Source organism: Mus caroli, chromosome 1, assembly GCF_900094665.2.
Source record: "Mus caroli chromosome 1, CAROLI_EIJ_v1.1, whole genome shotgun sequence".
Lineage (NCBI taxonomy): Eukaryota > Metazoa > Chordata > Mammalia > Rodentia > Muridae > Mus > Mus caroli.
Window position 1 is genome coordinate 182,021,688 of NC_034570.1, and position 16,411 is coordinate 182,038,098.

The 16,411-nt window shown below is 46.2% G+C and overlaps 1 protein-coding gene across 4 annotated transcripts in view; it reads left to right on the forward strand.

The window, feature by feature from the left end:
- Kcnh1 (potassium voltage-gated channel subfamily H member 1) overlaps window positions 1-16,411 on the forward strand; it is a 308,441-nt gene that overhangs the window by 78,917 nt on the left and 213,113 nt on the right. For 3 of the 4 annotated variants that reach the window (XR_003837613.1, XM_021160418.1, XM_029481968.1), the window contains exon 6: window positions 3,488-3,961. Coding sequence is in view for 3 of the 4 variants with exons in the window: in XM_021160418.1 (XP_021016077.1) it covers window positions 3,488-3,961 (474 nt within the window). In the remaining variant the exon portion in view is untranslated. The remainder of the gene's footprint in view (window positions 1-3,487; window positions 3,962-16,411) is intronic. The other variant, XM_021160427.1, reaches the window with a different exon arrangement.

Genomic DNA, 16,411 nt, shown 5'->3' on the forward strand with positions numbered 1-16,411 from the left:
AGAAGAGGGCGCCAGATCTCGTTACGGATGGTTGTGAGCCACCATGTGGTTGCTGGGATTTGAACTCTGGACCTTCGGAAGAGCAGTCAGGTGCTCTTACCCACTGAGCCATCTTGCCAGCCCCAGTGTTATTTCTAATCTTTTAAAAACTACTGGCTGTGCTCTCTCCTTTTGCTTTGGCTCCGACTGACTCTGCTGCCTGTCATCCCTTCTGCTTGCTTTGTTCTAGCTTGCTCTTGACAGAGGTTCTTAAGGTGAGGGGTTGGGTCATTGGCCAGGACTCCTGTTTTGTCTCTGCATGCCTCTCTTTCAGTTCTGCCTCAGTCGCATCCCACTGGTCCTGATGTGTTCAGTTTTCATTCCCATTGAATTCAATGTATTTTAAATTGTCTTTTGATAAGCGCTTTTGGGCCCATGAATTATTGAAGAATGCACTGTTTAGTTTTCAAGTGTTGGGGTATTGCTGTCTTTCCAGTGTGTGTGGGCGTATAGGACAGAAGTTGTGCGGTTTTCTGGTAAGTGTTTGTGGTTGTCTGACGGTCGAGCATGAGGCTCTCCTGATAATGCTCTATGTACCTTAGAAGAGACTGTGTACTCTGCTGCGGTGGGAAGAGAATTCTATCAGAATAAAATCCCACTGATTCTTGGCATCATCAAATTCTATGTCCTTGCGAATCCTCTCACTCACTCTTCCCTTCCCTCCTTCCTCACGGTAAGGATGGAGCCCAAGGTCTCCTGTAAGCTCTACCGCCGAGCTACGTCTTCCACCATTTTTGCTAGTTTTCTGCTTAGTGCTTGCCGTATCCTTCGCTGAGAGAGACGTGGGTGAATGAGCTTTTCTCTTCTTTTCCATGCGTTTTTGCTTCATGCACTCTGAAATTCTTTTCAGTGCATCCATAGGAGGGTCACCCGGTCTTCCTGGTGACTTGGTCCTCTGTAGCACTGTTACCATCTCTCTGATTTGCAGTGGTCATGTCTTTCACAGGACAGGAACTAAAGGATGATTCCAGTTGTGTTTTGTCTTCAAGTTACTTGCTTCTACATGCCCCTGAGGCTCTGCTGATGAGGGTACACACTGGATTCTTCTCTCCTCTCCCTCTCCCTCTCCCTCTCCCTCTCCCTCTCCCTCTCCTCTCCTCTTCTCCTTAATAGCAGTTGTTGGTATTGTCTGGACTCCACCCCCACAGTTCCCTGGCAACAGCCAGGTGTGCTCCTCCCCACAGTTAACTGGCAACAGCCAGGTAGGCCTGGCTCACTATAAAAGGGGCTGCTTGCCACCTCCTCTCTCTCTTACTCTTGCTTCCCTCTCTCTTGCCTCTTGCCCACTTGTTCCTCCTCACCCCATTCCCTTTCCCCGTCTCTCTATTGTCCTCATGGCCAATCTCTACTTCTCTACTCTCTCTGCCTTTCTCTGCCTCTATTACTCTCTTAACTCCCCTCCCTATGCCCTAAATAAACTCTATTCCATACTATACCATTGTGTGGCTGGTCCCTCAGGGGGAAGGGATGCCTTGGCATGGGTCTGCTGAGGCATCCCCTTCCCCCACACCTCCATAGAACATATTCTTTTATTTCCTTATCTTTTTATAATCATAACAGCGGTCACTGTATTGCCGTCTGAAGCCTCCACCTAGCTTGCCTTTGCGTCTGCTCTTTTTGTGCCAGGACGGTTCCATTTACTTTCCAGCTTGTCTAAGACATCTGGTGTTGGATGCTTCTGATGTCTGTCATTTCTAGTGCTAGTGTCTACGGATTAGCTTCACTCAGTGTGCCATTCCTGTGGTTCTTTGTATAAAGAATGGCATTTGTGGACCTGGGTATTTTGAATATTGACTTTAGATTTCTCTTAGAGCTTCCGTTTGGGGCAGTGCTCTCTTATAACACCCAGAGGGGGACAGGGCAGACATCTCCTAGTTTCAGTCCACCTTGGATCAAAGAGCAAGTTGTCACTCTGTCTCTAGTGACATTGAGGGAGGCACTCTGTAGCCCAGTCTAGCCTTATACTTGCAACGATCTTCCTGCCTCAACCATCTGGCATGAGGAATATGTGCCTCTGTGCCTAGCAGGGTGCTCCTCACTCTACAGTGATAGGAGAAGCTCCTCCTTCCCACCACGGTCGTGGCTCCTCTCCCCCTTCTTACATTGTTACTATTCTGGGTTGTAGATATTGTAGATACTAGGGGTGACCTCATACTGCTGGGTGTGGTGGGATCTCAGGCTCCCTCCTCTTCATGATTCACCCTTGCAGGAAGGGAGGGTGGCTGTTCCCTTGCAACTTTGGGAAGAGGAAACAGGCTTCCAACAGTACCTTTGCCATTCCCAGTAGGTACAGGGCACAACAATCTCTGTAGCCCATGGCTCCAGCAGCACAGTCATTGTCTAAGGGCTTTCTGTTTTGGGAGCTGCATGGTGCCACGACCTTTGGCTGGAGAAAATGGGTTGTGTGTGAAGAGAGGTATTGTCTGTGTGCCTTGGCATTTCTAGGCCACTTACCTCTTCCAGTCAAAGACTGGGCACACCTGAGGAGCCCAGTCAAGGGAGCACCGCTGTGGCTTTGTTCCTACTCCATCTTTTCAGCTTTCTATGTAGTTTGTTTTATCTGTTTTGTTCTTTGAGCCCAAGCTCCCCTTTTTGGTGGGAGGAGGACAGGGTCTCATGTATCTCAGGTTGGCTTCAAACTCACTGTGTAGCCAAGGTGATTTTTCTGCCTTCTTTCATTCTCCAGTGTTGGGGTTATGGGGCTAGCACAACCACACCTGGCTTATGGAATGCTGGGGTCAAACCCAGGGCCTGGTCCGTTCTAGGGGAGTACTCTTCTGACTCAGGGGAGCATTCCTCTGACTTAGCCATGCCCCAGCCCCTGTGCTTCCTTAATTGCTCTGATGAGAAGTCCTCTTCCCTTCCTATGTCAAACTCAGAACAGCTCTGAATACAGGTGGAGTGTGGACTCTCTGCCCCCCCTTTCCCAGGAAGAGAGATCAATTCAGCCTTCATCACAGAACAGAGTAATCCTCAAAGTGTGTATGAAACTGAGCTCTAAGCGAGGAGGCCCCACATTCTTTCTTCATTGCCAGATGCCCAGGACCTCTAGCACATTGTTCCCGGCACAGAACAATAAATGTATAAATATTGATGGAATAAACTTGCTTAATTCTCCTGCTCGGCTTCTCACATGTCACATATGAAACTGCCTAGAGGAAAACAAGTAAGTAAGGTTGTGCTTAGAAACGAGCAAGACAATGAACGCGTCTGAGTATTTAGCACACTGCTCAGCTTGCAGTCAGCCAGACAACAGCCACTATCACTACGGCACGAGCACTTCTGTTATCATGTTCATATAAATTCCCCCGTTCTCCCTCAGCTTCTGCTATTGTAGCTAATGATCTGTTCAAAGTGTTGTGAGCATTTGCCATTGGCAGATGCAGGCTGGTGAGATGCTCCTGTGAAATCCTAACCCTGTCTCTCTTGGTGGTGTTTTTCTGGACAGGTCCTGCAGCTGGGTTCAGACATCCTTCCCCAGTACAAGCAAGAGGCGCCAAAGACACCCCCTCACATCATCCTACACTACTGTGTCTTTAAGACCACGTGGGATTGGATCATCTTGATCCTGACCTTCTACACAGCCATCCTGGTCCCTTACAACGTCTCCTTTAAAACCAGGCAGAATAATGTGGCCTGGCTGGTGGTGGACAGCATCGTGGATGTCATCTTTTTGGTGGACATTGTTTTGAATTTTCACACCACCTTTGTCGGGCCAGCGGGGGAAGTGATATCTGACCCCAAACTTATCCGCATGAACTACCTGAAGACATGGTTCGTGATTGACCTTCTGTCCTGCTTGCCGTATGACGTCATCAACGCTTTTGAGAACGTGGATGAGGTTAGTGCCTTTATGGGTGATCCAGGGAAGATTGGTTTTGCTGATCAGATCCCACCACCACTGGAGGGGAGAGAGAGTCAGGTACATCCCTCAAATCTTGGACCTTGTTGTCATGTCTTTAAAGCTGTATGAAATGCGGGTGGTCAGCATAAGAGTCACTGAGCGGGTGGGAGGCAGCATGAGCCATGCCACAACAGAGGGAGCATGCACCATGGGTATCCTGCCTGCCGTTCCTGTCCTCTGGAGGTCCAGAGGCCCTGCATGCCAGTGAGTGGGTGTGGAAGAGACCAAGGGCTCACTCTTCCTCCATGTGGAGTGCAGCTGCTGGCTCAGGGAAGAGAGGCTGCAGAAGCAGCCATGCATGGCCACTGCACCAGGGAGCCTTCCCTTTGGCACTGGACTGTTGGGTGTGTACCTGTTGGGTGTTCTGATGGGCCTTTTCTTCATCTGCTCCGAGCTGGCTGTTCCACAGGCTGTAACCAATGGTAACTGAGGCCATTTCTGTTCTCTGGGGAAATGTTGCACTGAGTTGTTTTCTTGCTAGTGTTGGTTTTGGAGGTAATTGTTTGCTGGGCTACTCTGATAGGCCGGTGCTGGGGTTATGTGGAGTCTCAGCTTTGTAAATACTTTGTAACCACGTTGGGATTGGAACCTGCTCAGGCAGCCTAGGAGCAGGTGACTGAGGCAGCTGTGGCAGGAAGCACCTCCCCCCACCTCCAGGGTGGGGAGCCAATGTCTCCTTTCAAAAAGCAAGGATGCCAAGTCACTGCAAGGAACAGTGTAGATTCTTAATCTGGATGATGCTTGGAGGGCAGTGTTCCATTATGGATTAAGATAAAACAACTTGCTTGATAAGCCTCCAGCTTGTTCAGCACTGGGACCTCATTGTCTCTGATTACAGAGGGTCAGGAGGATTAACTGTGGGCAACTAGCCATCTGGAGGCTGAGCTGAGGCATGGCACATCCTCTGGAGTAAAGATAGCCTTGGAAGGCAGAATCTACTCCCATCCAGGGTAGGAAGCACTGACTGAGGGTATCCCCATTCCTCTGCCTTCAAACCAGCTCAGCCATAGCTGAGGGCATCAGCTGCTTCCCTTGGGGGAAACCAAACAGCTGAGTTGCTCTCCAGCTGAGGGGTAGCTTTCCTACCGAGTGCCACCAAGATCAGAGTGTGGAGGCCAGAGATTAGATGCACACCCACTCCAGATCCAGAACAGTCCCTGCTGTGTCTGTTTTAAGATATTTTATTTTTGAAACAGTGCCTGTGTAGTCAGCCTAGAACTTGATATGTAGCTGGCTTTAAACTTGTAATTCTCTTGCCTCAGTGTCTTCAGTGCTGATATTACAGGGGTATGCAAACAGGACCACTTGTTAATATAATGTAAAATTGCAAGGGATAATTTCTGGATGCCTTTGGTGAGTTTTGCAAGATTAATTGAGTATGGACAGACCATCTACATGCAGAGGACAGAATCCCCTCTGGAGAGGATGTTGGCATTCTTCGATGTGAATTGGTGTCTGTCCCTCAAGAAAGTTATGCTGTTGGCTTATATAATTCAAATATACAATTGTAACCTAAAATATATTTCATATATACATGGGAAGTTAAAGTTTATGCTAAAATAAACAAACAAACACTTGAGGGGCTGTGAGAGAGCTCAGTGAACAGTGCTTGTGAGAGCAAGAGGACCTGAAATCGGTCAGTAGCACACAGGTATAACTGGGCATGCCCATAGCCCTATTGCTGGGAGTGCAGAGACAAGTGAAGTCTGGGAGCTCACTGGCCAGCCATAGCTGGAACTGAGTTTCAGTTTCAGTGAGAGACCCTGTCTCAGAGAATAAGGTGGAGGCTGATAGAGGAAAAGCCAGATGTCTTTTTCTGGCTTCTGTATACCATGCACAGCTATATATATTCACGCACATGTGTGTACACCATGCATACATCATACATACATGTACACACATATACATGTTATGGCCCAGGAGTCACCTCATAAACCAAATGAATACCAATCTTAGTCAGACAGGGATAGTTTATTGAGTATAGACCTCAGGATTGATCGATTAATCAGGGTCACTAATGAGGCTCAGGAGCTGAACCATGACATAAAATTAAGATCCTACAGGGTTATTAAGCCTAAAACCCACAAACATCTGTGGCAAGTACACAAATGTACAAATGAACACGATTCAACCAATCAGAATTTAGGGATGGGGATTTCCTTAGGAACATGTCTTTGTTGTACACTTATCCTGCTCCCATTGGTTGGGGTATTCAACTGTGGCTGGTGACCTGGCTCATCTAATATTCATGTCCTAACGTCTTCCAGGATGTGACTTGTCCAACATTCATGAATTACCTTGCTAACGAGGGTGAGACTTGCTTGGTCTTTCTTTCTGCCAAGTAGCATGTCAGTTCCTAGGGAGGTCTTGGGAACTTAAACTTGACTTGACCCATACTCAAAATGGAAGTCTTATTCCAAATAGTTTCTTCTATTGGTGCAGGTGTCTCTTATGTTGGGGTCCATCCCAGGGTTTGCTTACCAAAGCAAATACCATAAAATGTTATATACAGGTTCATATTGGGAGGTATCTGTCTCTCAAGAAAGTTATGCTATTGGCTTATATAATTCAAATATATTATTGTAATCTAAAAGAGATTGCATATATACATGGGTGGTTGGTTTGGGTCCATACTATTGCGGGTAACTATGCAAAATAGTTCTGACTTCTATCATGATTGGTTTCTAAGAGCATGGAACATAACAAAATATGTAATCAGCTTGGGCATGAGAAAGTTTCCTTGTAAGAGCATAGGAGAAAATTTCCTTATACTATCAGCAACAGCATAAAATGTCAGACTAGCCAGGTAACAGTTATCTAGTCCTTACATTCTACCTAGGTTTTAACATTCCATCTAGGCCTTAATATTTTAGCTAGACTTTAACATACATGCATATACACACCATAATACATGTACACATACACACACATAAACATATACATGCATGTACATACATACACACATATACATGTTTGTATGTGTATACACACACACACACTCATACAGCCACATAGGTTTGTAAAATAAGATGTGCACTATGTATTGCAGTGGCATTGGAGTTTTGCAGCTAAACAAGACAGTTCTTCAGTTTCCATGAGTTCACATTAGTGTCTAACGGATGGTACTGCAAACAGGTATGAAAGATTGGCTCCATGGCCTAGAGGCTAACAGGACAGAAAGCTTGTTCTCCGGCACTGTGTGTGCTGTCTTGGGAAGCCGTCAGTTTTGAGCTCCGTAGAGACAGCCCCTGATTTCCAGGTTTGTGGGATGGATTGGTTTAGGAAAGGTGTCTGTCATCAGTGGGCTTTGAGATGAAGAGAGCTTGGAGCCAGAGGTCAACCATCTCATGATCCAAAGTAGCAGTTCTGGCATTAAGGGATTCAGGCTGGACAATGTTTAAAGCTTTGGATGACTGTTGACTGTGCATTTCACACCAATTGGGATATGTCGGGAGATATATGTGAGGAAGCTGGGTAAGGGGTCTCTGATCCTCCTGTGGTCACAGTTGCATGTCATCCTGAGCCCCCTGCTAGCTCCAACCTCAGACCTACTGGGCTCCAAGTTTGTTCTGCATTGCTCTCACCTACAGGAGCCTTTTGTTTAAACAGGAAGCCCTTTTGCCCTTTGCCCTGCAGTGCTATAGGAGGAAGTGATGTGGGTAAGGCATTTAGCAGAGGGTGAAAGGAGGTCACTGGGGGTCAGAGATGGATAGGCTCTTCTGAGTTCACTGGAAAGAAAGCAGACACGGGGTCCTGCCTCTCACATGGCCTCAGTCACCTGCTCACAGGACTGCTTGGGTCCCTTTGACCCCTTCTTCATCTTCCCAATGACAGCTTTGGTAAAGCAGGAGCAGAGCACACAGAAGTGATCAACCTGATGAGAAGCTGCTGATGTGTGCTCACCCCTTTGACATGTGAATGTGGAAGAGAAGCTGGGCGTTGGGTATAGTGGTGTGGAGGAGACAGCTGTGGTGTTGATCTGATGCCTAGTGAGGGGCAGAGCCACTGGTCCTGAGGGCACCCTTTTGTGTAAAGCTATTATTCAGTTAATGGAGTGGAGGGCCAGAACAGAGGCAGGTAGTGGTGGAGAGGCCATGAAGCATGTCCCCCTACTTTTCCCAAGAGTTAGTCTAGGGGAAAGTGTAGCAGCGTCCCTTTATGAGTGTCTTAGTTAGGTTTTTACTACTATGAAGAGACACCATGACCAAGACAACTCTTATAAAGGAGAATATATAACTGGGGTTGGCTTACAGGTTCAGAGGTTCAGTCCATTATCATCAATGTAGAAGTATGGCAGCATCTAGGTAGGCATGGTACAGAATGCAGAGTTCTACATCTTCAGAAGGCAAACAGGAGAAGACTGGTTCCCAAGTGGCTAAGTGGAGGGTCTCCAAGCCCAGAGTGACACACTTCCTCCAACAGGACCAAACCTACTCCAACAAGGCCACACCTCCTAATAGGCCACTCCCTAGGCCAAACATAGTCAAACTACCACAAAGACAAGACAAAGTGGTCTGATTAATGGCTTAGTGCTTCATACTCCATACCTGTTCTCGCCTTACCACTGGCCGAGGATGGAGCGTTACTGATCTAAGTCTGCAATTCCCTCTAGTCTAGATTACTATTCTGGGAGAGTGTAGGAAGAATGAAGAAAATACTGACTCATTTATCATAAAAATGTACATGGAGCTGAATTAACTGTCCTTGGTATCTTTGTAGTTACGTCAGTGGGCTGTGTACCAGTGAAGACCACCAAAGAAGAGAGTACAAGACCGCAGTGTCATTGCTGTGTCTGTGTGTGTGTGTGTGTGTGTGGGAGTGTGTGTATGTCATATGTCTGTGTGTGTGTGTGTGTGTGTATGTGTGTGTGTTCTGGGGAGACTTGAAGGGAAAAGATTGGACCTGGCTCAGGTCTGGTTCATGAAAGAGCTGGATAGAACTGCTTGCTAATGCCCATAGTCTTGCATCCAGCTTGTGGATATCGCCCTCTTGGTGGTTCCAGCTGGAAAATGACCCTTTGTTTCAACTTGCTTTGCTTATATGTCTCCATTTGCGTCATTCCCCGTCTGTGGGTAATCATCCACTCTGGGTAATCTGGAGGCTGTTTGTGAATATGTTGCACATTAGTGCAACGGGTTAGAGGATAGACGGTCTGCAACCTGGGTGAGCTGAAGCTTAGAAAGGTTATGTTGTAGCCCTTGGCAGATCGTTGGTCTGGCATGCTTCCTGGATTAAAACTGGGATCGTGAGAGATGAAGCTTGCCCTCTCCTAAGGAAACCTTGGTGCTTGTTGCCCTTGCAGTGTGGAAGAAAGTACAGAGGGGAGAGAGGGCAAAACTGGGTGTCTCTGGGTTACTGTGTGCTGGCATGCTGGCCAGGAGTCACCCTTCTCCTTGGCTGAGTGACATACAGCAACCCAACCAGCTGGTGCTAGTGACCAGCTAATACTCACCAAGAGTGAGTGAGGCATGTTGATGGCAGTGGGTTCTCTTCATCTTCAGAGGACCCTAAATGCTTTACTCAGTGGGAAGTGAAAAAACTGTGAGGGCGTTGGAGGAGGAAGCGGGGGAGGGTGACTTGCCACTGTCTTCAGACTGTGCTTTTTCATGCTACCTCACTAGAGGGGTGGGTAGCCAGGAAGACCATGTTTTAGTTTCTAGAACCTTGTTAGCTTCTGTCACTTTAAATCACTGCTGCCCGGGAACCACACTGGGTCAACTTTCACCTGGTAAAGATGCCTGCTGCAGCTGGTCTGGTGGTACAGGCCTAAGGCAGGATAGTGAGCTCAAGACCAGCCTTGGACACATTGCAAAACCTTGCCTCAAAAAACCAAAAACCAAAACCAAACAAAAAACCCAACCAAACAAACAAAAAACAAAAACAAACAAACAAACAAAAAACAAAAATAAGTCTCGCTTAGTGTTAAAAGCCTCTAATTTTAGCTACTCAGGAGGCTGAAGCAAAAAGGCCATGAGTTTGAGACTAGCCTAGGCTATATAGTGTAAGCTCTGTGTCAACCTGACCCCTTCCTTTATTTTTTATGACCTACACTCTCAGGCCACAGCACCTCCAGTCTTTCACCTGAGCCTCTGCTTGAATGAGCCCCTCTGTAAGACTTCCACCCTGAGCATGGATCAGGAAGAAACTGATAAAAACGATAAATAAAAAACAAAGTCTGGACAGTGCTGCCTGCAGGGGGATTGTAGCAGCATCCACACCATCTCTGAAGTTAGACTCAGGCTGCTGGCCATCGCTGGTAGGTCACCGTCATCAAGAGAGAAACACCCACATCTGTGACTCCTCCTGCCACTATCAAGACTCGGGATGAAGGATGAAGTCTGTGTGTCTGTTTTGGTTCTCAATTTTATCAGCATCACTGAACAGCAGAGATCCTCAGACAGGAGATGTATAAAGGCCAAGGAAAGGGGACAGACTCAGGGGTGCTGCAGTGTTAATATCTGTCCCTTGTGCCTCCAGATAGTGACTTGCCTGAAAGGTCACTGATATACGTCAGAGAGCCTCTGTAGGCTGCAGAGATGAGTCAGTCTGCATCCATGCACAGATCTCATCTCTTCCCTATTCTCCATGTTCAGAGGACATAGGGAAGGAGGAGGAGGAAGAGGAGGAGGAGGAGATGGAGGCGGTGGCGGTGGCAGCAGTGTCTGCTGCTGCTGCTGCTGCACTGGTCCAGGCTCTGAACTGACCAATGCTCCTCTATGATGATCTACAAAAGTTGTTGTTACAAGAAAATCGTGATCTAAGCCTTTCACAGAATATTGATCATCAAGAAAAGAGTTATCTCATCATGGAAGTACATGGAGGAAAGTTAGGCACACATTGCTAAATATAAAAGACATCTATGTATTCTCTGATCCCAGTGTTCTGAAAAAGGCAAACGTGTGGAGAAAGGTGAGAAGAATGCTTGCCAGGAATTTAGAGTGAAGGAGGAGTAGGTAACATGAAGAGGAGCCAAAGGGCAGAGAACTAATGCTGTGTGACAATGGGATGGTCACATGTCACTCAACACTAGTCTAAACCACACAGTATGCTAGACAGATAGCAAGCCCTAGACACTGGCTGTGGCCTATGCTAATAATAAGTGTGAACACTGGCCACACTAGTGCAAGGCATTAATGACAGGTGTCTCCACACGTCACTCCACTCTTGCTGTAAACTAAAATTACTCTAAAAACAATGTCTATAATTAAAACCAAATACCCCCATTGCTGGTACGAGATGCAGGGTTGGCCTGTGTTGTGGGGCCTCAGAAAGAAAAGCCTAGATGTCCACTTGCACCTACTTTTCTGGGTAGCAGAGAAATCATAGTGACTGTCTGCCTGAAAAGAGAGAGCAGGAGCCAGGCACAAATGGATGGAGCAGGGCCAACTGTGCCCTGTGTGCATTTAGAGTCTGTGCTGAGGGAAGCCTGGGAGCTGGGAAGTGAGCTCAGAGGAACCAAGAGACATGGCTATTCCCTGAGGAGAGACGAGAGAGCCAGATCTTGGAGTTGCTACCAACCTCCATTTTCATCAGCCAGCCCTGCACAAATGTGGCAGGGCCCTTCACTGAGCCCATAGATTGCTCACCTGAAGCTCTTGCTGGTCTGCTTCAAGAGATGCCCACCAACTCAAAGTGGTCACTGGGGACCAGGCCAGAGATGTTAGCAACACCCTGGCTGCCCACCTAGCACCAGCATTTCCAGGACCTCTGGAAGGAAGGACAATGACGGGAAGAACCTCTCCTTCAGTACAGGCAGGGTTTGGGTGCTGTGCCTGGCACTGGCACACAGTGTGATCAGACTTGATAGGAGGCTTTGGGAGCAGGGGTGTGGCTGGGGTGAACCTTTTGACTCCAGGAAGTTGTACTTGAAGGGGTTCCTGGGAAGTAGGGACTAGCTGTGAAATCGGATAATTGTGTTTCTGGAGCTAGACTAACTTCAGGAGGCTCCAGGCAATTCAGGGCACAGAGAGACATACAGCCTTCTGTCTCTCTCCTCTACTCCTTCCCAGGCTCCTTTCTCACCAGCCCACAGTTCTCTTCCCACTCTTTACCATGTGGTCTTTCTGCCTCTGGCTCATACCCCTCCCTCCCTCCCTGTCTGTCTGTCTGTCTCCATCTCTTGTCTCTACCCCCCTTGTCTGTCTCTGTCCCTCTTTTTCTCTCTCTCTGCCTCTCTTTCTGTCTCCGTCTGTCTGTCTGTCTGTCTCTCTCCCTCTCTGCATGTGCATGTGGTGTATGTACATTTGTGAAAGAGGTCAAGCTACATTTTCCTGCCCATGTGGATGTGGAAATCCAGCTGAGCTGGCCAGTCTCTTTGAAATGCCAACCTCATACACTCATCTTGAATCTAAGCATCTGCCTGCCACACATCTACACAGGCACTGATCTGCATAGACCACATGTCTCTGCAGGTATGCATCTCCACCTGTCACACCTCTCTGTCGGCATGGATCTCACCTGTCTCGTGTCTATGCAGGAGCCGATTTTTCTGGACTCAGTGTGACCACTGATTTCTTCATGTGCTCCCATATAAACATCGCATTGTGTTGTTTGCTGTGGTTTTGTAATGAATTTCTGTTCAGCTCCTAACTTTGCATGGTGTTTCCTTTTGTTGTCTTCTCCTTTTTCCTTCCTGCTCTAATACATGTGGCCAATGACTTTCTTTATTGCTAAAGATTTTTGGAGAGATAATTTGCTATAGAATTCAAATTTTATATCTTTTGGGTGATGTGAACCTTTTAACATTGTGAAATATATCTGTCTTCTAATTTTTATTTAATATGATACTGGTATTCTTAGTTCTTATGTGTCGTATGTTCCTGTCTGATAATGAGAACCTTTGCTGTATTTTGCTATTTAGAATTCAAATCAACATATTATATTTGATTATCTTTTAATGTCTCTTGGGGTTTTGGCCACATCTGGGCACCATTTTGTGTGCCTGGTGACTTTGGGGACTAGGGGAGGGCAATGGAGTCCTTAGAACTGGAGCTACAGACAGTTGTGATCACCACACAGGTGCTGGGAATTGAACCCAGGTCCTCTGGAAGACCAGCCAGCACTCTTAACTTCAGAGCCATCATGTTGTCTCTCTAGCCACACTGGCCTTAAAATAAACAACAACAAACCATACAACAACCAACCAAACAATAACAACAATGAAACAAGAGAACCACTTGGCTTTAACCCCGAGGACTAAGTCGTTGCTTCAGTGTATCCAGTACAATGTTTCAGTTTCTATCTCTTTTCCCTTTGGCTGCATTTTGTTCTATGTGCCCCCACCCACCTTTCCCTCTTTGTGGAATTACTTTGTATTCTTCTTGATAATCTCTGGCTTTATCCTTTTGACAGCACTTAACTCTTCCCAAGCTTTACAAGGGTTTTAGAATATTAACCTCCCTGTCTGTCTATATCCTGTTGATGTCAAGTGCAGTTGTTTTGTGTAGCAAAGGCAACACTGTATGTGTTACTTTCTCTGTTGCTCTCATCTCTTGGCTGTCTTCTAACCTCTTCCCTCCTGCTTTGGGAATATCTGCCATCAAGTCTGCTGATGAGTTCTGTCAGGATCTATTTGTCTGAAAATATCTTTATTTTACTTTAATTCTGTAAGATGTTTGCACTGTTTATTGTAGTCTAGGCTGCTGGTTGTCTAGACACACTTTTCTAAGTTTCTGCTTCTATTGTTCTGAGAATTCAGCCCTTGCTTCAATTCTTGTTTTGTTGTAGGTGTTCCTCCCCACCCCCACCACACCTCTTTTTTTTTTTTTTTTGTAAGAGTCTGTCTTCCTCCTTATCCTTGATCAGTTTTAGGATGACATGCTTAGCATTGGCCACATCTGTCAGGGACCTGGTAAGTAAGAAGTAATTAATAAAGAGGTGGTTTACAAAGACACCAGGCAAGGATAATGAAGCAGCAAGGGACAGCTCAGACTTGGATAGGGACTAGAGTCAGGGGCCTTGCTGTCCTTCACATGAAATGGAACCAGCCTCTTGCTCAGAGCCCTACACTGAGAAAGGCATTTAAACACTTTACAGGAATGCTCAGCCTTGGCTGAGGGTCATGATGTCCTGTGGTGGCTGCAGAAGACACATACCTTGCTCCCCTATCCTTTAAACCCTTGTAGTTCCTGACCAGGGACCAGACAGAGGATAGATTTAGTGGCTCACAAGGGTTTGCACCTTCTGTGGCTCAGGTATCGCCAAACCTTTGTGGGAAGGAACTGATAAGTGTGTGGGTCTTATCTGGTCTCTCTTCCTCTTTTATTTATTTTATTTATTTAAAAAGTGAATACCATTCTCAACTAATAGGCCACATGAAAACAAGGCGTGGGTCAAGTGAAGCTGACTTCTCTTACAGATCCAGGCACTTGTCAGTTTTGGGAAAGTGCCCACTGCTGTCTCTTCCAAGCATTGACTCCTTCCTTTCCCTCCACCTCAGGGACAGATTAACCCTTCACTCTCTATCCCATGTCTCCTTTACACATGCTCTCTTTGTGGTTTGCAACTTTCTTCCTTGATTCTGGACTCCCCCCCCCCCCACCCCCTTTTGACTGTTCTTCTACTTCCCCAGTGGACTCTTTAGTTGTGCTCAATATTTTTAAAACTTCCTATACATTTCTGGTTTTGGTTAATGCATTAACTTTCTGTTACTGTAACAGATACACATGAATGGGCTGTTAGTTTAGCTCAAAGTTCTAGAGACCTGAGTCTGAGTCATGTGAGACCCTATTGGCTTGGGCCTCTGCTAAGGACACTGGCCTACTAATGAACATATTTTAGGGAAGGAAGAATGAGAGGAGGGGAAGAGGAGTGTGGAGGAAGAGGGGTCTCATAGTCACCTTCAGATGACAACATCCGTAGGATGACCTATGTACCACCCACCAGCCTTCCCTGAGTGCTGGGCTGGTGATGTAACAGAAGAGCTGCTAGGGCTTCCAACATCTGATCCACAGCAGTCCCTATCTTTTTCAGAGTTAGAATTGCCATTTGGCCTATTTATACTTCAAATTTTCTTCTGATATTCTTGATCCTACCTTTTATCTTGTCAGATACACTGAGGATAATTATTTTAATGTCTTCTTTAAATAACCTCGCAATCGCGGGTCTCCTCTGCCTCCTCTGTTCCTGCGTCTTTGATTGTTCACATGGATTTTTTTTTCCTATGTGATGTTTAATTTTGATTATGTACCAGATATTCTCTGTGAAAATTATAGAAATATTTTAGAGTACGGGTATCATGTTTCTTGAGAAAACATCTTCTTTTATGCATTAGCTAAGAACACAGCAGCAACCTCATTTGAACAACAGCTGAAAAGCAAGTACGAGATCTTTTTCTAGTTCCCTTTAGTCTAGATGAACAGCAGTATAGTTCTGGCTGAAAGCGGGGGTTATCAAGGCCCTTGTCTTCTATCACTGCTCGGCTTTTGCTCATGTTTCTTAACTTGAAGAAGTCGTCAGAAGCGATGCTCAGATTTTCAGCCCCTTGGACGCATCCTGGAACTGGCCGCTAGCCATGGAGAGTTGCCTGACTGCTGAACGCATCCTAGAGTATGCATTGCCTTGTGCATTTGACTCCATAATTCCTTGCTGCACTGCTGGCTTGCTGATGTGTTCAAGCTGATTTAAAAGCAATCTGTGTAGGTTCTTCATTGTTCTTAGTAAAAGAATTTGTGTGGATTTATTAGTCTGCTGTTACCAGAAGACTTCAATATTTTCTTAGGGGAAAGCTTTGAGCTACATATTCCTGTTGTGTTAATCTGCATTTTAAAAGATTTGATGCATACCATCTGCATGCCCATCGATAAAATTATAAGAGTTTGCAGTGGAGTGTGCTAGTTTTCTTGTAGTTCGCCATTCACAGGTATTAATTTGAAAACACTGAACCCTATTGGTTCTGTATTAGTTCCATCACCAGTATGTCCTGGTTGGAATCCTCTTACCTGCGACAGAACCTTAAGCAGGTATATGTAACTCATTATGTACCTGGAATAGTGGGATATGGTTATATTCACCTTGTGGAATTAGAGGGAAAATGAGCTGGATGAGAGGAAGAAAAGTTGGCATGGCTGTACCCAGCCCAGTGACTCCCTGAGCTGCTGTGGCTTTTCTTTAATATTGTTCTGTCCTTGACCTATTGGGTCCCTTGGGTATTGGGTCCCTTGACATGAAATTCTTAATTCCTATGTCTGTTTCTTGTGGTAGGTTTGGCCTCATGCTACTTGTATTCTTATGTTAATTTGGGTCTAAAAAACTGTTTGCAGGAGAATGTCTGCACACAAGTAGCTTCTGGTAACCTGCCCCCTGTTGGTTCTGATTGGTAAATAAGGATGCTGACAGCCAGTGGCTGAGTAGGGTAGACATAGATGGGACTGCTAAGATTCCCAAGCTAGGGACAGGGAGGAAGGAGAAGGAGAAGAGATCACCATGCTGAGAGAGAGAGAGAGAGAGAGAGAGAGAGAGAGAGAGAGA